The sequence below is a fragment of the Danio rerio genome, chromosome 19 (genome assembly GCF_052040795.2).
Source record: "Danio rerio strain M-AB ecotype USA chromosome 19, GRCz13ab, whole genome shotgun sequence".
NCBI classification, from domain to species: Eukaryota; Metazoa; Chordata; class Actinopteri; order Cypriniformes; family Danionidae; genus Danio; species Danio rerio.
This window is the reverse complement of record NC_141039.2, coordinates 42,924,881-42,950,478: the sequence shown is the minus strand read 5'-3', so window position 1 is coordinate 42,950,478 and position 25,598 is coordinate 42,924,881. Positions and strand designations below refer to the sequence as shown.

Sequence of the window (25,598 nt, the reverse complement as noted above, 5' to 3'; positions counted from 1 at the left end):
TTCATGCATCTAAACACAACACAATCTCCCGGCAATTCGTAACTTTTTGATTTAGTGGCTAATTCGTATAAATTCGTATGATCTAATTCATACATTTTAGTATGATTTGCTCTTCCCCTAATGATGGTTGGGTTTAGGGGTGGGGTTAGGTGCCACGTCTCCTTTTTAAAATTGTACAATCTCGTACGACTGAACTCGTACGAATTCGTATGAATTAGCCACTAAACTGGCAAAACGGTAAATACTTGCGTTTTCTCGTGAGATCAGGCTGCTAAACACGCAGGACAACTAAGTCTACAGAAAAGCGGTTGTTTCTTTGCACCACCTGGTGGCTATTGCATAAAGCACAGAAATGTTACAGCCGCAGTAGACTGCGGGTGACAAATTGCAGTACTTTGCGTGAAGTAGCCACGTCCACAACTTCACGCATTGGGTTAAATTAAGTTTTGCAGTCTCCGTGCTCGGTCCATTACTTCCATTGTATCTGTTCAGCTGAGGGAACGGAACCAACCCTGTGACGTCAGACACAGCAATATTGCAAGATGGCGGCGCCCTAGGTCTAAAATCTATAGTGTTGTTTTCTGCTAAATGGTTACATTAATTGAGTTTGTTTATTATATATTCATTAAAATACTATTCAATTCGCAAAATAATGTATACTTGACTGAGTGCTTCATTTCCCTTTTAAAGGACCATGAATGCCTTTTTGAAATTTCATGACTTTTCAAGGTTTTCCAGGACCGTAAGAACCATGTTTGGGGGACAACTTAATTGTTTCACTTTCAATCCACGTAATCAGTTAACCAAATTTTTTTGTGTTGCCCTAATGCAAATCGATTGCGCGGAACCCAACCTTTTTTATAGGACACGTACTGGTTTGACATGTTTTGTCAGTTTCTGTGGTGTTGTGTACGCAGACCTTTTTTGAAACAACTCCATATTTATAGAATTACTTTTTTCGAACAAGTGGATAGGGAGAGCTCTAGATTTGTGTGGATGTAGCCTGAAATGCAACTTCTGAGCTGCCATTAGTATTAGTTCGTAATGGTCACAGTATCATTCTCCTAAATCAATCCACAGAGAAAGCAAAGCACAGAAAAATCTCATTTACTTTGTGCAAGCTTTGGAACAGCTTCTGAAATGAGCTCCTAATAGTGTGGAATTAACCTTTCGGCTGCTTTTCTAACTTTATTTAGGGTGTAAAATGTGTTGGTGCATATAAGCCGTCACACCCACTTAATCTTATTTATTTAAAAGTATACAGTGCACTTATAAGAATTTCCTGTATAATCTACAGTAACTTACTGGGAGCAGTTCACCAGTAACTTACTGTAAATCACTTACAGCAAAAAAAATGTTTTTCATTTACAGCACCATTTATCTTGCTGTTTATGTATTTTCAGTATGTATTTCATCTTTACCATAAAATATACAGTAATTTTCACAATGCATCTTTAAAATACAGTAACATACTTCATAACAGTCCTACAGTGAAATACAGTTCATATTAAAGTTAACTACTGTGTAATTTACAGAAATTCTTAACAGTGTATATATATATATTTTTTTTGTGTTACATAGAAGTGAAAAAATATCAAAGAAATACTCTATTGTCTGTCGTGTCCACGGGTTAAAGACAAAATGATGAACTGAACAACTTCTTGTCAAGGCCTTTGTAATTTCTCAAGATTATTGCAGGGTCTGGCTGGACTTTCATCATGTGCAATCAAATCTCTACAAAAGCTCAAAATTGCTGCGGTGCTATTGGTTTTCAACAAACACAAGAGAGCTCAAATCACATCTCTCTAAACCCCTCTGAACTGGCATATCACGTCAACTTCAAGACATTGATGTTATGATGCTAACAGTACAGCCAGGATCTCTATCCTCCCACCTCCACCTCCAAACTCCATCCGAAATGCTAAATCCTTGATAATATCCAAGAGACAGCTGGAAACTAATCTCTCCAACTGCATCCTGCTTTAAAAATAAAACTGCTTTCCATGTTTCCTTAATCTCTCCCTATTCCTTTCTCTTCCTTGTATTTTTCTATCAATGAAACTTTGTATTTCTTACGGAAGTCCTAAAGGGCCATTTCTCATGATCATGACTTTCTTGTGATCTCAAGATATCAAAAAGTTGTTTTCTCATGATCATGACTTAATTTTCTTATGATCTCGACATAACAAAAAGTCATTTTCTCGTGATCACAAATTAATTTTCTCACGATCTCAAAAATCTTCTTGTGATCAGGATATTAAAAAAGTTGTTTTCTTGGGATTACAACTTAATTTCTTCATGATCTCCACAAAAAGTTGTTTTCTTGTAAACACAACTTAATTTTCTCATAATCTCAACAAAAAAGGTGTTTTCTCGTGATCATGAATGATTTTTTTTCCTTGACATGACTTAATTTTCTCATGATCTTGGCATTAAAAAAAAAATATTTTTTTCATGATCACGACTTAATTTTCTCGTGGTCTAAAAAAAAAAATAAAAAAGTTGTTTTGCAGTTGTTGCTTTTTTGTCAAGATCACAAGAAAACAACTTTTTTTGTCCAGATTATAAAAAAATTAAGTATTGATCATGAGAAAACAACTTCTTTTGTCATGATCATGAGGAAAAACAAGGAAATATGGTCATTTTTCAAAATAAAAGATTTTTAAATAATAAAAGATCATTTAGACTCAGATAATAAATAAAACTGAAGTAATTAATGTTTTTTTTTTGTGCGGCCCAGTAACAATTGATCCACAGACTGGTACTAGTCGCGGCCTGGGGGTTGTAAAAAAAAAAATGTAAAAAAAAGTTGACTCAACTTTAGATTTTAAGGCAACAAACCTGATTTTCAGGACATCTCAAGATATCAAAAAGTTGTTTTCTCATGATCATCACTTAATTTTCTTATGATTTCGACACAACAAAAAGTCATTTTCTCATGATCACAATTTAATTTTCTCACAATCTCAAAAAAAAAGTTTTCTCGTGATCACAGTATTTAAAAAGTTGCTTTCTTGGCATTACGACTTAATTTCTTCATGATCTCCACAAAAAGTTGTTTTCTTGTGAAATTTTCTCATGATCTCGACATGACATAATTTTTTTTTTTCGTAATAAAGACTAAATTTTTTCATGATCTCAACAAAAAAGGTGTTTTTTTTGTAATCATGACTTAATTTTCTTGTAATCTTGACATAAAAAAGTAGTTCTGTTGTGATCATGACTTTATTTTTCCATGATCCTGGCAAAAAAAGAGGTTTTCTGGTGAAAACAACTTAATTTTCTAATGATTTCGAAATAACAAAAATACATTTTTTTATGACCATGACTTAATTTTCTCATGATTTTGACAAAATGATTTCTTGTGATCTCGACAAAAAAAGGGTGTTTTCTCATGATTACAACTTAATTTTCTCACGATCTTGGCAAAACAAAAATATATATTTTTCATGATCATGACTAAAAGTGCAACTGCAAAATAACAAAAAGTTGTTTTGCAGTTGTTGCTTTTTTGTCGAGATCACAAGAAAACAACCTTTTTTGTCTAGATCATAAAAAAAATCAAAGAGTGATCATGAAAATACAACTTCTTTTGTCATAATCATGAGAAAAACCGAGGAAATATGGTCATTTTTTTTAAATAAAAAGATTTTTAAATAATAAAAGATCATTTAGACTCAGATAATAAATAAAACCGAAGTAATTAAATTATTTTTTTTGAGCGGCCCAGTAACAATTGATCCACAGACTGGTACTAGTCCGCTACTGGCGGTTGGGGACCACCACTGTAAGCCACAAAGCTCAAACAATGTAAAAAAAAAAAAAAAAGAAGTTGAATCAAAACTGATTTCAGGAAACCTGTTTGAGTTTACTCCAAAATTTTCTGAAGTTTGTTGCCTTAAAATTTTAAGTTGAGTCAACTTTGTTTTTTTATAGTGCAGTGTCTGTTCATCAGTGGTTTGATCCAACTCAGACTAACTTTTTTTGATTAAGCTACAAAAAAAGAAAATATTTAATGTTGAAATTTTTTTTTCCATTCAATGTCCAGTTAAACTGTCTTTGTTACAGACAAAAACAGTTGAAAACTTCTTCAAACATTGACTAAAAGCATAAATGCATAAAATATGACAGAATTTTCAACAATTCTTGTAAGCAAACAACAACAAAAACACAAAAAGAGCAGCTTACTTTACTCGACATAAAAAAAGCACTGGTTCACTGAGTCCATAGCAGTTAGAAACATCAACAGCGCGTTTCTAAGTACTTTATAACATAGGCAACTAATTGTGACATTTATTAAAACGTATAAGCAAGTGTCCTTTATGCACCTGGACGTCATTTTCATGGTAATTTGAAATAAAGAGAGAGTCAATATGAGTCACTGCAGCATTTCCACAGTGGCATGATTAATTCAGTCGGCTTGGCGCATCCAGACAAATTGGCTTCAACAAACAGACTTGGCACGGGGTTACAACGCCGACAGCGGGAGAAACGGGCACAGCGACTTCACTCAGCTCTGCGGGCGCACAAAGGTGAGCCTCATTTCTTCATTAGCAGCCAAGCTCCATTACATTCCCCGCTAAAACTCTGCAGCTCAAATCAGGAACTTATGCAAATCCGCATGATTATGCATATTTCAGAATTCAGCGAGCTTCCTCAGAATATAAGCCAAAGAGATAATTCAATTGTGAAGGCCCATCTGCTCTCAGAGTCTTTTTTTTGGGGGGGGGGGGTCTCAATATATGCGTCAGCCATTCAAAATTTCCCAAACCCCATGCAAAATTCATATAGGCTAATGAGCGGAGGTTACAGAAGAGATCTGGACACGCAAAGGAATGAGACGCCGTCGGTCTGCTGATGCTTAAATGAGATATGGGATCACTTTTTAGCGCTCTTAAACTTGGCCGTCGGATTTTGTATGCGACTCCCAAAGCCTGACCGCTTAAATAATTCAGATCCTGACAAATAATTGATACCCGTGATCTTTCAATCGGGGGGAATTCGTGAGGCGCAGTCATTAGGCGGGAGGAAAAATGGAGGAAGAATAAAAATCTCCATGAGGAAAGCTAACTAGCAACCTTTGGGTAAACAAATCAATCATGGCAGTTTGTTGTGGGCACACAGTGGCGTCATCCCCTTTGGTGAATATGTCTGTGAAAAAAGCTCTTTATTTCTTTTAATCGATGATGTAAGCAGGTCATCAAAAAAATCAGATATAGTTACAAAATTAGAAATGACCATCAAGATCTGCAGTGTAAATGCAGCCTTAGTGGTTCTTCAATATCAGTTCCAAAGCAGTGGACTAATCAGAAGAACTCCGAGGCAGGGCGAATATTGCAAGTTTTGTTTACAGTAGCAAGTCATTATGGTGGCGAGGCAGTGGCGCAGTAGGTAGTGCTGTCGCCTCACAGCAAGAAGGTCGCTGGTTCGAACCTCGGCTAAGTTGGCGTTTCTGTGTGGAGTTTGCATGTTCTCCCTGCCTTCGCGTGGGTTTCCTCCGGGTGTTCCGATTTCCCCCACAGTCCAAAGACATGCTGTACAGGTGAATACATCCGTAGTGTATGAGAGTGTGTGTGAATGTGTGTGTGGATGTTTCCCAGAGATGGGTTGCGGCTGGAAGGACATCCGCTGCGTAAAAACTTGCTGGATAAGTTGGCGGTTCATTCCGCTGTGGCGACCCCGGATTATTAAAGGGACTAAGCCGACAAGAAAATGAAATGAAATCATTATGGTGTAGGAGGTGCTAAAAAACTTTAACAAGCATCGCGTCCTTGCGTTAAAATGCTTCAGTGAGAACGGCCCCTAATTATTCTGCGTTCCAGACAGATTTTGAGGTGGGAAAGTGAGATAATTGAGAAGTGAAATGTCCCACTTCCGACCTCAATGTGCCATCAGATGCGAATATTTCATAACATTTCAAGTTATTCTAAGAATATGGCTTAAACAAAAACATAGATGCTAGCTGTCTAAAGGCATTTGTATATATTATTTTCCAGCAAATAAATAGCAAATTGTGGCATGCTGCAAATAATTAGCATCAGTTTTATTGATGAAATCACCAGCGGCTATTCCACATCAACCCTACTGTAAAGTCTGTTTGAAATCAAAGTTTACAATGTTTATTTTGCTAGTTCACATTTTTAATCTCTAGCAATTAATTAATCAGTGCAAACTAATAATAATAATAATAATAATAAATGTTTGTTCAAGTAATCTTCAATCAAAGTCTGCCCATTTGTTTCCACATTTGGAGTTATGGTGCTTCTCTGTTAATGTCAGTTTAACAGCTTCAGCCACAATTTTCTTAACCACATGATTCTTACCAGTAGTTTGCTTCTTACCATTAGTTTATATGATGCACAAAAGAAACCTAAGCCTTCTACTAAATGTTCAGTTTTAGATAAAAGTACATCAACATACTGAACCAAAAGTCTCAGCAACTTCCAGTTCACACAGACTTAATCACATAAAAGCCGACTTCAAAAAAGTTGTTTAGCACCCTACACATGTTCGTTTGCTTTACACTCTTAGAAATAAAGGTATGAGACCTTTATTTTCTTTAACTATACTTTTACCTTACCTATAACTATACATTTGTAACTAAATGGTCCTTATTAATTCCTCAAGGGTACATATTATTACCTAAAAAGTACAAAGGTTTAGATTGAAATTCCAATATGAACCCTTGAAGCAAAAACATGTACCTTTTGAAAAAAAATACCTCTCATACCATTATTTCTGAAAGTGTAGTGTAAATCACAGTTGGTCCAGTATATTGTATCATAGAATTTCTGTGTATTAGTGAAGTACTGCATGTGAGGCGATGACGGGGACAGCGACGGATGTACTGGGCTTTCATTCAACAGTTCGGCTCCACCGCTGCACCCAGAGGAGCAGCACTTAACCTGAATTATCTCACTTTAGACATGCAGCTGTGTGAGTGGGCATCAGTTCAACAACATGGGGTCCACTGTGAATGACGAAGCACTTGACTCGATGATCATTTATCTGCTGTGCCAACACTGCAGTTCATTTAGAAACTAAAGGCTGATAATAATGGGAAATTGGCTAAATTATATGCATACATATATATATATATAATATGATTAGATTATGATGAAAGCTCAAGTTATGGATCGCAGAGCGGGACTAACTAATTGACATTTCAAATCATTTAAACCACGAGGGTTTACCCATTTGTCAGTACGATTGTTTTTATTACTTAATATGCAATTGAATTTATTTGTATGTATTTTTATTGTGTTTTAATAATATAAAGATAATCCCTCGATGATGTTAAAGAAAATCATCTGTAAGAGTAATCTTCCTGAAAGAAGTCCCAAGTGTTTTTATAAAAAAAAATGGGATGAAATAATAGTTAACAAACATCAGCTAGTACAGGGTTTCTGAAGGTTTCACAAAGTCAAATTTAGGACTATTTAAGACCCTTTTAAGACCTTTATGAATGGAATTTCAGATTGTACAGAGCTAAACGCTAAATATTTTTTTTCCTAAAGGCCCGGTTGGTCCAGCAGTATACAATATTGACCTATCCGCAGACAAGCGGGCGCTGCCATTTGAATCTTTTTGGCACGAGACTTCCGGTCTCATTCACTTCCATCCATTTTTAGACATTAAAAACTGCTCGTTTCGCTGTTTGATGTTGCAAACTGATATTTCCTTGTTGTATTATTCTACTTGGTCTGTATAGTCATGCGCGAAAACAGGCGCACTTCTGCATTTTAGAATAAGGTCAATACAAAAGATATTACTTGACCAATGAAAAACAATTATAATTAGCCACATACGTTAAATAATGTGTCAAAACAAGCAAACTCTAGTAGAATATATCAACTTTTTAACAAAACTCTTTAAAAACTACTATAAATGTAATATATCTTAACCGTCTTTACAGGTCAGGTTCCTCAACATATATAATCTACTGTATATTCCATATATGGATTTTTTTTTTTAAACAAATGTTATTGTAGTGAAGATAATTAAACCATAATGGTCAATGGTGTTCAAAATAGAGTTTTGTTGAAATTTTTACTGAGATGGATTGTTGGTGACTGGGTGTTGCCCCTGATTGTATAGCTTTACATGAACATACAGTAAGAAAATAAAGACCTGTTTAAATGAATTAAGACCTACAATACAATATTTCAGTGAGTTTAAGACTATTTAAAGCCTACAACTTTGTTTTTGAAATTTAAGACATTTTAAGACACCTTTTAATACCATGGCACATAGCTTTACTTGAAAATTGACATTATAACGATATTTATTAATATATTAATAATATTTCCTGTAAAAAAATACAGTTGATGACAAATTGCTAAAATATTAATAATTTATTATTATGTTAATTATTAGCCCTCCTGGAAAATCGTAATTATTTTTCATAATATTTCCCAAGTGATGTGTAAGGCATCCGATTTTTTTCAAGACACAAACAAAAAAATTGGAATAAACAATGTCTAATAATGAATTTGTTTCACCATGATGACAATACATAATACTAATTACTCAGCAAAACACTAGTATTCAGCCTGAAGTGCGATTTTAAGGCTTAACTTGGTTAATTAAGCTGAAGCCCTGCACACACTGTGGAATTTTAGCCACAATTTTGTCAACTGAGACAAATGACGAAAATCCCAAAAGATTCCTAAAATCCTAAGCTAAAATCTGTGATCTTTGATTGTTGGTTTGACATAATCACAGACAGCCGCTTAATGGTCGTTGCGATTAGAGTTTTCCTCTAGTGAAATATTGGCAGTGTCAGAGGATTTCAGACACTTTCCTGCAGTGTGACAACAACTGCGATTTGCCTCAATCCAAGAACCAATAAGATCACTGAATCTGATGACGCAATCCATGCGACAATTTAAATGACCAGGGGAAATGTCAAAACAGCTTTGTATCTTCCTTGTTTTATTATTGACACACGCTGTGTTCAAAATTACAGCTACAGATTGTTTACATTTTCTGCGAGAAATCATTTTAGACTGTGGGATAGTGAAACTCATCGTAATGACGTCGAGTCGATGGACTCGACATCATTATGACAGCTGAGATCTTACAGTGTGACATGGGAGCCATGTTCATGCAGTCTGACAGGCTACAATCATTAAGGATTAAAAAAAATAATAATAAATAATTAATTAATTAATAAAAACAATAGCTGTGTAAGCCAGCCTTAACTTGGGAAGTTCTGTTAATTATGCAAATTATTGAAGGAGTTGTTAATTCTATAGCCGATTAAATTATATATTCCACTAACTAACTAACTAACTAACTAACTAACTAACTAACTAACTAACTAACTAACTGTCCGTCCGTCCGTCCGTCCGTCCGTCCATCTATCCATCTATCCATCTATCCATCCATCCATCCATCCATCCATCCATCCATCCATCCATCCATCCATCCATCCATCCATCCATCCATCCATCCATCCATCTATCTATCTATCTATCTATCTATCTATCTATCTATCTATCTATCTATCTATCTATCTATCTATCTATCTATCTATCTATCTATGTCTATTTATCTATCTTATTTATTTAAGGGGGATACAATTTTGACTTGTTATTTTTTATTTATTCCAGCCAAACTAATAGAAATCTGACATTTTCATCAAAAGAAAACAATATAACATACATAATAACACATACAATATTCTCCGCTGTCGCCACTGGCTCGCATGGTTCAGGATTAGTAGAGCTACGTATCGATGAATTTGCTCTTCAGTGTTTGAACTCTCAGTAATGATTTTAAATCACACTGAACTGAGCTAAACTGAACTGAACTGAACTTAAACACTAAAAACTGAACTACTCTGTTCCAGTTACTATGACCATTTATGTGAAGCTGCTTTGACACAATCTACATTGTAAAAGTGCTATACAAATAAAGCTGAATTGAATTGAATTGAATAACGAAATAAGACTTTCTCCTGAAAAAAAAAAATATAGGAAATACTCTGAAAATGTTCCTTGTTCAGTTAAACAGCACTTCAGAAATATTTTAAAAAGATTTAAATTTTATAGGAGGCTAATTATGTTGTCTTCAGTATGCATTAATTAAACAATTCATCAAACCCCAGAAGCCGAAACTCCATCTCCTCAGAGAAGTCAAGCAATAATCTCAAGCGCATCATGAGTGAGTGTTTACAAAGCGTTTGAGTCGCCGACTGTCTCTCTCGGTTAAACGCAGCATGTCAACCTTAACTTCAGACCTCTGGATAACCTTCAGACACACACACATGCTGACATCACACATTTCCATCATCCTGCATCCTGTCAGGTGTGTAAAGCTCCAGGATCTGTCAGCAGCGAGCTGCAATCCTGTGGCGCAACAGTTTCCTTAAAGAGGTCATATGATGTGATTTCATGGCATTTCGTTTCAACCCTTTCTTGTTTAAAGTTGTTTGTCCATATACAGTTGAATTCAGAATTATTAGGCCCACCTGAATATTTTTTCCCACAAGTTCTGTTTAATGTAAAGAAGATGTTTTCAGACATTACCAAACACAATAGCTTTAATATTTAATTTCTAATAACTAATTTATATTATCTTTGCCATGATGACAGCACATAACATTTGACTATGTATTTTTCAAGATATTAGTATTTAGCTTAAAGTGACATTTAAAGGCTTTACTCGGCTTAACTTGGTTAATTAGGCAAGTCAGGGCAGGGGGCTAATAATATTAACCATAAATGTATTTAAATAAATAAAAAAAACTGCTTTCATTCTAGCCAAAATAAAACTAATAAGATTTTTTCCATAAGAATAAATATATATAGGAAATACTGTGAAAAAATGTGAGCTGTTAAACATCATTTGGGAATATTTGTTTAAATGAGGAGTATAAACAAAGAGGTCATGTTTATTTTGGGGTGAGCCTTTAAACTAAAGCTCTACCAAACTTTTTTAACCAATCAGCTTAGGCATCTGCAATTATTGGATATGATTCAGCCTTGACAATTGATACAATTGTAACAACAACATTTAAACCTGTCATTATTGCTTTGAAAGGAACCTGAAATCTTTTGACTGTGTTCCAAATTGTGGGAAGCATTTCTGGTTCAGGAAACTTCTGTTCAAAATAACTGAAACAAATTAGATCAAATACTAAGGTTGCAGTGCAAACAATCAACACTGTAAAAAATATGATAGAACAAAAAGTCATGACAAAGAGTTATGACAACAAATGATTTTATGTTACATTAATCTACTTCAGTGATGAAATCGCAGTGGCGCAGCGGGTAGCACGATTGCCTCACAGCAAGAAGGTCGCTGGTCCGAGTCCCCGGGCATTTGGCGTGGGTTTCCTCCGGGTGCTCCGGTTTCCCCAACAATCCAAAGACATGCGGTACAGGTGACTTGAATAAGCTAAACTGGCCGTAGTGCATGTGTGTTGGGTTGCGGCTGGAAGCCCATCCCCTGCGTAAAACATATGCTGGATAAGTTAGCGGTTCATTCCGCTGTGGCGACCCCTGATTAATAAAAGGACTGAGCCAAAAAGAAAATTAATAAATGAATTGAATTAATTTACTTCAATAAGTTAATCAGGTTTCAACTATTTTTTTTTTTAGATATATAAAGCTTTTTATTGGGGCGGCAAAGTGGCTCAGTGGTTAGCAATGTCCCCTCACAGCAAGAAGGTCGCTGGTTCAAGTCCCGGCTGGGCCGGTTGCCATTTCTTTATGGAGTTTGCATGTTCTCCTGGTGTTGCCATGGGTTTCCTCTGGGTGCTCTGGTTTCCCCCACAATCCAAAGACATGTGCGATGTAAGTGATTAGTAAAAGAAATATGGTCGTAGTGTATCAGTGAGTGTGTGAATGCGAGACTGTATGGGTGTTTCCCAGTACTGGGTTGGGGCTGGAAGGGTGTGAACTGTGTAAATCATTAGTCGAAATAGTGGCGGTTCATTCCACTGTGGCAACCCCTGATAAATAAGGGATTAAGCCGAAGGAAAACTATTGAATTAATGAATGAATGAAGCTTCATATTATTAGTCAGTTTAACTGATGTAAATTGTGATGACTAAAAATTTTATTTGATCCAACTAAAACGTTTACGGTAGCAAGATTTTTACAGTGCATACACATAGTAAAGTCTAAGTGAGAGGTATGTTTTATTTTTCACCTATTAAAAAATTAATTTTACGTTTGGTGTCTGTGGCCAAAAGCTCTTTCAAGTTCGAGTTTTCCCTCCATGTTATTTTTTCTTATGATATAAGAATTGAACATGTCACCATTTTTCTCAGATGAAATAAAAAACAAACAAAAGAAATTCTTTGGTAACAACCAAAGAAGCCCAAATATGCAGAGAAAAAAAAACAAATTAGTTCAAAAATGAAGTTATGTATAATAAAATTAAACAACGCATAAAAAACACATGAAGAAAAGAAGGTGTAGAAAGGCAACGAAAGGCCACACAGCAGCTGAAATCCCTCAGTCTTCGCCAACCCTCTGCCCTTCTTCATTGTAAATATTAACTGCTTCAGTTCAACATCTACAATACCAGAAAGATGAAGATGAAACCAGGGTGGACATTTCAGCAAGATAATGATCCAAAACACAGCCAGGAAATCTCTCACTCAGACAAAGAAAATCAAGCAGTAGAATGGCCCAGCCAACCACCTGACTCGAATTCAATATAAAATACAAAATAAAGATCAGAATTGATAGATGAGACCCACCGAACAATCCAGATTTTTACACTCTGTTGACGTCTGTGAACAAATCACATCTGAGCAATGCATGTGACTTCATTCTCCATATGGGAAGCGTCTTTAAGCTGTTATTTTATATAAAGTATTAAATACCTTTCAGTTGTTCAGTACTTTCTCCTTGTGTCTTTCCTCGCTGTTATTACACATAACTAATTTGTCAGATTTTTCTATTTTGTTTTTATTTTTATGCTCGTCTTGTTTGGGTTTTCACCAAAATATGGTTGAAAATCATGTCAACAGCTCCTTTGGAAATATTATTCCCATGAAAAAACATTACGTATTCAATACTTATTTCTAGGGTTGGGTACCGAAACCCGGTGCAATCAGCATATGAATTTCAATGCCTAACTCCGGTGATACTGGCGTTGCAACAAGAACTTAAAGCAGGTCGCACACCAAAAGCGCCGCTCTGCGACGCACACCGTAGCGACGGACAGCATCGCGCCATGCAGCGACATGCATTTTAGAATTCACAAGTCGCCGGCTGTCTGCGTCGCCCAGCCTCGACTCAGGACACTGTTTATTTTCTGCCGCGCCACAGAGCACCCTCTGAATAGTTTCATTTTAAATAACATGAGAATGTGCCCGTCTGGGGTGTGATACTGTCATCTGTCATGTGTGCGCTACGCCGCGATTATAATATGATTAAGACAATACTCTGATCAAGAGTCTACCACGTAAACAGTGATTTTTGATGATCTTAAAAGACCACAAACACAAACTGCGGAGGAAACATTTATAGGCTGGTGACGTGATGACGTTACTGGATCTATGTGCTATAACATGTAACAGGGAATCATGAATGTAACATTCAGAAAGCAACTCATGTAAACCCCCTGAATCATATTATTGTCTCATTCAGATTAAGGCAAATCATTATATCACTGATGTCCATGTAAAAGTAGTCACAAGCCCTAAACCCTGAAAAAAGGTGTTCACTGATTTTAATGACAGCTTTTCTACAGGTTAGTAGTAAGCTAATGTAATGCTAATAGCATAATGCAAATCTGGCATTCATGCTAACAAATGACCAAAGGAAATATTCAAAAGAATATTAATGCAATAAAAAAAATTAAATCTGAATTGATGTTTACTTTAAACTTATTATAAAGATATATTTATATTGTTCAATTATAATGATTGAAAATGTTTTTTTTTGTTTTTTTGTCATAATTTTGTGGCTAAAAAGTATCGGTTTAGGCACCGTTTTGGCACTGGTACTGTTTTAAAAGTATCGATTTAGCACCACGGTATCGAAATAACCCTAAACGATACACAACCCTACGTATTTCCCCCACTGTATATTCTTTACAATACAGTCACATTAACATGTCTTTAATATTGCATAGTAAAATTTGTTTTGATGAACTGTGAGCAGAACAATACCACCCCAGTTTTTAATAACACTTCACTGACTGCTCACAGCTTAACAGAAGTTCACGCCAACATAGTTCACGCCAAAAATCACGGAGCTGTAGGAAAAAAGGTGGATAGATGAAGTAAAGGTTGGCTAATCTCTACTGATATTCTCCCACCTGCTCTCTCCTCTAGTGTGAAAATGAACAACACATTATCGTTGCACATAAAGACCGCTGCGCACACAAACACATTACCTTTAAAAGGACATCCACGTAGACGTTGTGCTGTGACATTATCTCTTTAATGTCCCATTTCACTCCAGCCATCAGCAGCAGCATCTGCTCATAATCTATGGCTTTGGCTGCCACGATCCAGTAAATGGGCTTGCGGAGCTCGCTGGCCGTTGATACAGTCTGTAGAGAAAACAGCAGCGGAAAAGGTCAAAATTAAGAGCTCCTATACATAACCGCCAGCCATCAGGAGTGATAAATGCAGTTTAGTATCTGTCGATTATCCAAAAACTAACAAGTTGTGAAAGTCATCCTTAAAGTGGCTTGTGCTTGAAACGTAAACTGCATGTTGAAATGTAAATCCTGAAATGTACTACTTTATGCAGAGTTCATGCATTTATTTAGATTGAATCATATGACAGGTGTGTTTATCTAAAGTGATTTCCAAAAGGGACTAATAGAACAATATGTAAATTCATTCCACAGAACAGAGTTCACCAAGCTTGAACTTTAGAACACAGCATCCATGTGAAACTTGTTGCACAGGCTTGCATTTTCAGTCTGCTGCATTAGATAGACAGACAGACAGACAGACAGACAGACAGACAGACGGACGAACAGAAAGATGAACAGACAGACAGACAGACAGACAGACAGACAGACAGACAGACAGACAGACAGACAGACAGACAGACAGACAGACAGATAGATAGATAGATAGATAGATAGATAGATAGATAGATAGATAGATAGATAGATAGATAGTGAGACAGACAGATGGACAGACAGACAGACGGCCGTATGGACAGTGATGGACAGACAGACGGATAGATAGGGATGGACAGACAGACGGAAAGACATATAGACAGACAGATGGACAAACATATAGATAAATAAATAGATAAATGGATAGACACAGATACGACAAACAGACAGGTGGACAGACAGACAGACAGACGGCCAAATAGATGGAAAAAAGAACAGACAGACTGATAGACAGACGGACAGACAGACCAACAGACAGACAAACAGATGGAGAAATAGATAGAAAGACAAACAGACAGAATGTCAAACAGATAAACAGAAAGATGAACAAAATGGATAGAAAGAAGAACAGACAGAGAAAATGGATAAATGGACGGACGGATGGACGGACAGACAGACAGACAGACAGACAGACAGACAGACAGACAGACAGACAGACAGACAGACAGACAGACAGACAGACAGACAGACAGACAGACAGACAGATAGATAGATAGATAGATAGATAGATAGATAGATAGATAGATAGATAGATAGATAGATAGATAGATAGATAGATAGATAGATAGATAGATAGTGAGACAGACAGATGGACAGACAGACAGACGGCCGTATGGACAGTGATGGACAGACAGACGGATAGATAGGGATGGACAGACAGACGGAAAGACATATAGACAGACAGATGGACAAACATATAGATAAATAAATAGATAAATGGATAGACACAGATACGACAAACAGACAGGTGGACAGACAGACAGACAGACGGCCAAATAGATGGAAAAAAGAACAGACAGACTGATAGACAGACGGACAGACAGACCAACAGACAGACAAACAGATGGAGAAATAGATAGAAAGACAAACAGACAGAATGTCAAACAGATAAACAGAAAGATGAACAAATGGATAGAAAGAAGAACAGACAGAGAAAATGGATAAATGGACGGACGGATGGACGGACAGACAGACAGACAGACAGATATATAGATAGATAGATAGATAGATAGATAGATAGATAGATAGATAGATAGATAGATAGATAGATAGATAGATAGATAGATAGATAGATAGATAGATAGATAGATAGATAGTGAGACAGACAGATGGACAGACAGACAGACGGACAGACAGACAGATAGACAGGGATGGACAGACATACGGATAGACAAATAAACAGACGGACAGCAAGACAGACGGACGGACAGATAAACAGATAGATAGACAGACAGACGGATGGACGGATAGAAGGATGGACAGACAGATAGACAGATGAACAGACAGACAGACAGACAGACAAATGGACGGACATACAGATGACAGATAGACAGACGGATAGAAAATAAATGACAGACAGATGAATGGATGGATGGAATGTTGCTCTAGTTCATTAATTGGTAATTAAATTTGTGATGTCATAAAATGTCAGGTCTCAAAGAGCAGAGCTCACCAATAATCAATCTGAATCCTGTAACAGACGCTGGACATTTAAAAGCCGCCCTGCAGACAGAAAGACTGAACTAAAGGTCAGAGCGCTGAAAACTGACCTGTGAGTAGAACTGCTGCAGGAACGGCTTCTTGGCTGAAGGCATCATGGTGTCCAGATGAGGCTGAAGAAACTCAAACTGCTCCGCTAGAAAAACTCTGCAGGAAAGAAAACGCCAAATCAGAGCATTTTCTGGAGGTTTGCAGTGACACACAATCACAACATGTTGGTTACCCACAGGGAACAGGCTGTGCTGTGTTACACTAGCGGGGAAAAAGTATGATGTGGCAACTAAGTTCGAGGCTTACATTTGTCAGCATTCATTTTATTTTCAAATACAGTCTATAAAGAGAGATGGAGAGCTGGATATAAAGATTGCTACATTAAGAGTTGCAGTAACTATAAAAAGACTCACTCTGTGTTATTTTTTTTCGATACACTCGAAAAATGATGTTTGCTGTTTGTTCAAACTACTTATCTAAAATAAGTTGAAACAACACAATTCTTGAGTTTGCAGGGCAAAACTTCATTGTTTTATGTTAAAAAAAACATTTTAGTATTATTGTTTTCAAGAACAACCCCATTCCACAACAATCTAACCCTTTAGAGATGAGGGAATAAATAAACATATATGATAAAAATGTTACATTTAAAAAATAAAATAAGACAAATAATACAAAATAAATAAGCAAAATAAAATAGAAAAGATGAACAGACAGATGGACAGACAGGCAGACAGACAGATGAACAAATGGATAGAAAGACGAATAAATAAAAAAAATATAATAAACATGTAAAATTAAAAAAATAAAATAAGAAAAATAATACAAAATAAATAAGTAAAATAAAATAAATAAGTAGGGCAGTGGGTAGCATTTTCGCCTCACAGCAAGAACATCGCTGGGTCGCTGGTTCGATCCTCGGCTCAGTTGGCGTTTCTGTGTGGAGTTTGCATGTTCTTGACCCCAGATTAATAAAGGGACTAAGCCGACAAGAAAATGAATGAATAAAAAAGTACTGCCATCATTAGGTTATACATTTGTACAAGCTACATTGTGTTACATTATAGTTACCTCAGATTACATTGGTTATACGTTAATTGAACCCTTCGCTAAGCCCTGACCTTCTTAGCTACTGTTACGCGTGTCAAGCTTTCCTGCCTAAAACCCCTCCTCTTTTTCAAAGGACATTCTGAGATTTTTAACGACCACAGAGTCAGGACCTCGGTTTTATGTCTCATCAGAAAGACGGCACTCACTGAGCAGTATAGAGTCCCGTTCACTATACTGGGGCAATAGGACCCACACAAACCACAGGTTGGGTGCCCCCTGCTGGTCTCACTAACACCACTTCTGGTGGTGGCCAAGCTTTCCCATGTTTCCCTGCTTAGCTTCAGTGGGCGACCATGTGAGAGTTGCAGAGAGCTAGCTGCCTTATTGATTAGATTATTATTTGTGCTCTGTTCTGTATATGTAGATGAAAGTTGTTGATGGAATTTTACCTTATTGTATTTGTGTTATAATGCAATAAAAAAATAACACAAAAGATAAATAGACACAAAAGACACCACAGGGTAAAAACAAGTTTAAAGACTCTGCAATATTCAGATAGTATATTACCATTTCATTGAATAGATTTTTTTCTGGTGTCATGATTTCAAAAGTCATAATTTGAAAAACAAAGACGCCTCACATGATCCTACAATTATTTCTTGTTGTCTGAGCAAATCAACCGAATTAGGAATCAAAACAAAAAGATGCATTAAAACAAAAAACAGGCTCTTTAACAGAAAGAAGAGGTAATTAGAAATCACTGTTTCCTCCTACTGCCAATGAATGAGCACAAGTGACACGCTCATGAAGACTTTTAGCCTTCTCCACAGATAATTAATGCCAATTGCAGACCACATACTGATAGAAGAGTTCATCAAGCAGGTCTGGTCCAAATATTTGCTTTATCCCCTAATGTACACTACAGCAAAATGTGTAAAGCTAGAGTATACTGAAGACTGAAAAGTAACAAGCGGGATGGTGGCTCAGTGGTTAGAACTGTTGTCTTACAACAAGAAGGTCGCTGGTTCAAGTCCAAAGTCTAAAGACATGCGCTAAAGGTAAATTGAGTAAATTGGCCATACGAGTGTGAATGAGTGTGTATGGGTGTTTCTCAGTTGTGGGTTGCGGCTGGAAGAGCATCCGCTGCATAAAACATATGCCGGAATAGTTGGTGGTTAATTCCTCTGTGACGACCCCTGATAAATAATGCACTAAGCCAAAGGAAAATGAATAAATGAGTGAATGACAAGTCACACATGCATGAAATAAGCAGGATAACCAATTAATTATAACACACATTTTGGCCAAATGGAGGCGTCCTTTCAAAATTAAAACAAACAAACAAAAATAAAGATCAAAATAAACTTGAAAGGTTATATCCTTATCGCCGAGTCCTGACAAACAACCAACAACATGTTTGCCGAGAATGTTTAATTAAAGCAGTCGTTTAAACCTGCGGGTAATCAGTGAAGCAAGAGCATCACCATCACAGCAGAAGCAAATTACATCTAAACAGGAAGCATTTATGTGGGAGGTAAAAAGACGCAGAGCTTGATTTTTAAGTGACTAAAAGGTCACTCGTTTTTGGCCCATTGTTTGCCATTTTAATACTCTGCGGACTGTTGTCTCAACAGTGTATATGGAACAGGTTATAATTTATGGCTGTACGGTTACGCTTGTGTAAATACAGCACTCTGAAGTAACAAGAGAGCCTGTTTTGTCGCTTATCTTTCACACCCTCACGCCTGCTCTCTGCTCGACTCCGCAGCCTTCATTGATTATTCCATTAAGAAAGGAAGTGTGGAGGGAGAATGGAGGGCCAAATAAAAGGTTGCACTGCCACTAACCTTCACAAGAATGAAAAAAAAAAAAAAAAAACGATGTGGTTTTTAGTGCATTCTGAGAACGAGTTCTCCAGTGCTTTGATGGCTCTATGTGGTCGCGGTTTTATGCATCAGCTGCAGAGCAATTTCCAACATTATGCATTTTTTTTTCAAATATTTCCCAAAATGATGTTTAACAGAGCAAGGAATTTTTCACAGTATTTCTTATAACACTTTTTTCTTCTGGAGAAAGTCTTATTTGTTATATTCCATCTAGAATAAAAGCCTGAACAAAAGTTTAGATTTTTTAAAAACCACTTTAGAGTCAATATTATTAGCCCCTTAAGCAAGCCCCTTGTATACGGTGAAGTTTGTGATTTGGAGCACTTTTTCTTTTGAAAATATTTACAAGCATTTGTGGATTGTAGAATTTTCTGATCTAAAGCTTGTTTATCTGTAGCTTTCAATGGAAATAAATTGGAAAAGTAGTAAGTTTGTGTTGGTAATTTATAAGTAGAATGATTAAAAACAGGATGATATGCTATTCATTTATACATTCATTGCCTTGTTGGTTTAGTCCCTTTATTAATTAGGGGTCGCCACAGCAGAATGAACCGCCAACTTATCCAGCAAGTTTTTACGCAGCGAATGCCCTTCCGGCCGCAACCCATCTCTGGGAAACATCCACACACACATTCACACACTCATACAGTACGGACAATTTAGCCTACCCAATTCACCTGTACCGCATGAATTTGGACTGTGGGGGAAACCGGAGCACCCGGAGGAAACCCACGCGAAGGCAAGGAGAACATGCAAACTCCACACAGCAACGCCAACTGAGCCGAGGTTCGAACCAGCGACCTTCTTGCTGTGAGGCGACAGCACTACCTACTGCGCCACTGCCTCGCCCGATGATATGCTAAGGATTACTTATTTAGAAGATTTGAAAAAATTAATCTACGAAACAGATAAAAAATAGCAGTAACTGTTGCTTCAGTTGATGTGACACGAATATCTTTATTAGTAAAATACAATAATCAACATTGCATGAATAAACAAAATTATGTTAGCTGAACAAAATATTGTCACTGAGAAGAACTAAAAACAGTTCTTACTGCATCAAGTTGCTTTGTTTTTTATGTTTTCTCAACAATTTATTTTTTACAGTGTACAGAACAAACCATTTGTCATGATATGCCTAATTACCCTGACTTGCCCAATTATCCTAATTAACCTAGATAAGTCTTTAAATGACATTTTAAGCTGAATAATAGTATCTTTAATAATATCAAGTAAAATATTATGTAGTGTCATCATGGCAAAGACAAAAGAAATCGGTTTTTAGAAATGAGTTGTTAAAACTATTGGGCTCTATTTTAACAATCTAGGCACAAAGTCTAAAGCACATGGCACAAAAGCATTAAGGCCATGTCCGAATCCACTTTTGCTATTTTAAGGATGGAAAAATACAGTTTGCGCCTCGGGACATGGTCTAACAAGGTTGTACATATTCTCTTATGGTGTGTTTTAAGCATATTGTGCATTAAACCACTAATCTCCTATTCTCTTTAAGAGTCAGTTGCATCATGCCATGGTGCATTTGCTATTTACATGGCGGACTTTGTAAGTGGAAAAACTGAACACTTCACTTGTGAGCAAACAGTTAAACAAACCATCTGCAGCCCGAGGATAAAGAATGAGCCTCCTCCATTCGGCCTCTTTTCTTTCTCTTTACTTTACTCCTTTACTTTCGTGGATAAAGAAATGGTGTTGTACACACTCCACTAAAGACATCCATTAGCCTTTAATTTCATTCAAAATTAAAGTAAAAAAAAATTAATTCAAAATTAATTAAAAATTAAAAATTAATTCAATGTTTAATTTCATTCAAATTTCAGTTAAGTGCAAAGATTTGTTTCAAAACTATTTATAAATTCAGTTCTAATTTCCAGCAAACTAACAAATGAACACTAATAATGAAAAAAAAAAAAGAAAAAAAAAGAAAAAAAAAGAGTTATATCCAAACACACGTCGTGTTGTTATGGTCCATATGGTGACAAATACCTCTCCAAAACCCAACACGTGGACAAATCTTCACTTGTTTTTATTAAAACAAATATAAATATGCATATAATAAATAATAATACAACTGTATTTTGTTGGTATATCATTTAACATCTGGCTAAGGGTCCACTAATAAAAATGAGTCTATGGATATATTTGGGTGCATTTACAATCTTGAGGAACGTTGATTAATATCATAGACTGTAAAAGATATGGATGTAGTATCCGTCACGTCACCCATAGGTTTCTGAAGAACAAAAATGAAGCTATAAGTGGGCGTGGCCAACTGTCGCCATTTCATTCGCTCATTATCGCTGCAATTAGAGCTAACCAAACAATGACAAAGGGGTAAAAAGCATAAATATCCGAGTTTCCACTATTGCGCCTAAAGCGAGCATGCCTGGGTGAGCCAGGGCCAGTAGTGTTTCCACTGTCACTTTCGCTGTCTGATCGGGCCAAAGCAGGGCTTCCTCCGGGCCAGTGGCCGGCCTTTTTGGCCCACCAAATACTTTGGGCCAAAGAGGGCCAGCTGGGGCTTCGGGGTGGAGTGAAAGAGGAGGCAGAGTTTGCCCGAGTCTGAAAAAGATGGCATCCTGCCATTACACTAGTTATCCGATCTCACAGGAGTACATGCGGCAAAAAAGAAAAAAAAAACATAAGGGATAGAAAAACGCAGAGCTGGTCAGTTTAAGATATGCTAATCCGTAAATCACCTTATAAACTAGGGGTCTTTTGCTTATGATCGCCCTTATGTTTCCCCTTTTAAATGTAAGGCTGTTGCATAAAACAGAAAAGTAGTTTTAATTTATACGTAATATTTCTTTGCAGCATCCCCTCCTTTATGTTTCAATAACGCATAATAATCTTTACACCATATTAAAGACACAGCAGCTGGTAACATTCAGCTGTCAAGAGTTTTTGTCAAGTTTAAATGGTGTGTTTGTACATGAAACATGCACGTTTATATGCATGTGTGTAAAAGACTGGACGAAGCTCTGTTGATGCCGTGAGCGGCTAAGTTTCTGTCTTTCTTTTGGAGATAACTCAAAATATGAATACAACAGAAAGACATAAAACTTTACTAATTATGTGTCCACTTTTGTAGGCTAAACACAATAGTGTCAGTAATTTAGATAAAATGACCCAAGCTATTTTGACATTATTTAAGGAATTATAAATATTGGATATAATAAAATCACATTAAACAAATAAACCAAAATAAAACAAACACAAGCTATAACAAGGTATATGCAATACATAAATTAAACCGTTTCAAGCCATTATAAACTTTCATTTTACAAAGGCATTTCTAAAAGAAAAAAAGATTTTGGATATATCCTAAAAAAAATAAATAAATAAACAGTTCTGAAATATTATTTATAAAGTATTTGGATACTATGATATTAATCAAATCGTGTAAACAGCTTTTTTTGGGTGAGTGAAATCATCAGAAACTACCTTCGTTTCTGTCATCCAGTCCTGCGGCAGTGTTGTTTTACAAACGGACTGGGGGAAAACTGCACATAAAAATGTGTTCTATGACCTCAAACAAATGCTTATGTTTTTATATGACAGGGTAAAATAAAATTAAAAAATGTAAAACGTTTCAGTAACTTCTGTATTGGCTTGACGAAGGATAGTGGGATGTTGCCACTTAAATAAAATATCCACTCTACCTTATTGTGAAAAATACAAACCTAAACTTAAAAAAGGTATTATAGGCAATACTGTGAAAAAAATCCTTGCTCTCTTTAAACATCACTTGGGAAATATTAAAAAAAGAAATAAAAATTCACAGAAGGGCTAATCATTTTTATTAATCTGTATATGATAGCTGTTTTTTGAGTTATTATGCTTTCTTCCTATTTTTAGAAGTGACTTTTTAAACATTCTGTCAAGGGTCTACAAATTAAAAATAGAAACTCTTGGCTAATTTTGCCACATTATAATGTAATGTTATTTACTGTGCATTGAACCTGTAAACAGATAAACTAAGCTAAATTCCAATGTAAAAAAAAAACACACTGATGTAAACGTGAGCCTTTGAAACGGTTCTCCTGCAAAGTACTTGGCACAAACCGAACACCATCTGGAAGCGAGCAAAGCATCTATAGGGAGAAGCTGCAACTCTCTCTATGTGAACTTGTAAGGGAGTTTTCCCTTCTGTTGCACAAAGGCTTAAAGTCTTGCTGAAGAATCAGTCGAACAGCAGAAAGGTCAGAAAAGGAGGACTGAAAGGTAAGATATGGTTTGGAGGCCTGACAACTGGCTCTTCGGGATTCTTCAGGTAGCTTTTCCCCTGCGGTGTCACGTCACATAATGAAATGAAGTTGCCGGGCTGTTGCCAAAGCGGTTCAGCCCACCTCTGCAGACTCATCAGGAGGAAAGAAAGGCTTAATGGGGTTCGCTGATTAGATAACAACTGGCACGATACCACTGATTGGGTTAGACGGGCTCAGTTGAAAGGGCTGCTGGGGTTAGATCTTCATCACCTAGCAACAGTAAAGCTGGATCATAAGATAAACGTCGAGCAGCTTTTTCATGTAAATGTGTTCATTTGTGTGCTCCTGCTACAGAGACGACACTCACACATATGTACAGTAAGATGCAGACAGCATCTATCTGGCCTTCACTCATTTTTTGATAACCCACGTTAAAGAAATAGTTCAGTTAAAATTGTTTTTATATCTTCACTTTCAAATTGGCAGTAAAAATACTTTCATTCAGAAACATGTTGAATACCAATATAAAATTCTGAAAAAAAAAAGAAAAAAAAATCCTGGAAAAAGTAAGTTTTAATTTGAATTAAATTACTATACAAATTACTATATATTTGAATGATTTCTGTGCAAAACTGTATTAAAAAAAATAATGTTTTACAATATTATATATATTCATTCAGAAACATGTTGAATACCAATATAAAATTCTGAAAAAATAAATAAATAAATCCTGGAAAAAGTAAGTTTTAATTTGAATTAAATTACTATACAAATTACTATACATTTGAATGATTTCTGTGCAAAACTGTATTAAAAAAAATAATGTTTTACAATATTATATATATTCATTCAGAAACATGTTGAATACCAATATAAAATTCTGAAAAAATAAATAAATAAATCCTGGAAAAAGTAAGTTTTAATTTGAATTAAATTACTATACAAATTACTATACATTTGAATGATTGCTGTGCAAAACTGTATTAAAAATACTAATTTTTACAATATTATATATATTCATTCAGAAACATGTTGAATACCAATATAAAATTCTGAAAAAAAAAAAATCCTGGAAAAAGTAAGTTTTAATTTGAATTAAATTACTATACAAATTACTATAAATTTGAATGATTTCTGTTCGAAACTGTATTAAAAATACTAATGTTTTACAATATTATATATATATATATATATATATATATATATATATATATATATATATATATATATATATAAATTAGCCCAGAATAGCCCCACTGTTTGTTTATTTTTTTCTCCAATTTATGTTTAACAGAAAGAAGATTTTCTTAACACATTTCTAAACATAATAGTCATTTTTAATAACTGATTGATTTTATCTTTGCCATGATGACAGTAAATAATATTTTAGATGTTTTTCAAGACACTTCTATACAGCTTAAAGTGACATTTAAAGGCTTAACTAGGTTAATTAGGGTAACTAGGCAGGTTAGGGTAATTAGGTGAATCATTGTATAAGGATGGTTTGTTTTGTAGACTATTGAAAAAAAATAGATAGCTTAAGGGGGCTAATAATTTTGACTTTAAAATGGTGTTTAAAATTTTTTAAAACTTTTATTATAAGAATAAAGCTTTTATTCTTGCTGAAATAAAACAAATATGACTTTCTCCAGAAGAAAAAATATTATCAGAAATACTGTGAAAATTTCCTTGCTCTATTAAACATAATTTGGGAAATATTTAAAAAAGAAAAAAAAATTAAGAGGGGCTAATAATTCTGACTTCAACTGTATTTAGTACAAACACACGAAGAATCCATCAATGTATAATAATAATAATCATAATACTAATTTCTTACATTTAT

At 35.6% G+C, this 25,598-nt stretch overlaps 1 protein-coding gene across 24 annotated transcripts in view; it reads right to left on the bottom strand.

The window, feature by feature from the left end:
• Positions 1–25,598, bottom strand: part of vps50 (VPS50 EARP/GARPII complex subunit) — a 305,358-nt gene that overhangs the window by 21,476 nt on the left and 258,284 nt on the right. For all 24 annotated transcript variants that reach the window (XR_015515668.2, XR_015515667.2, XR_015515669.2 and 21 more), the window contains 2 exon segments: positions 16,653–16,749; positions 14,362–14,520 (listed from right to left, as the gene is read on the bottom strand). Coding sequence is in view for 4 of the 24 variants with exons in the window: in NM_001365104.2 (NP_001352033.1) it covers positions 14,362–14,520; positions 16,653–16,749 (256 nt within the window). In the remaining 20 variants the exon portion in view is untranslated.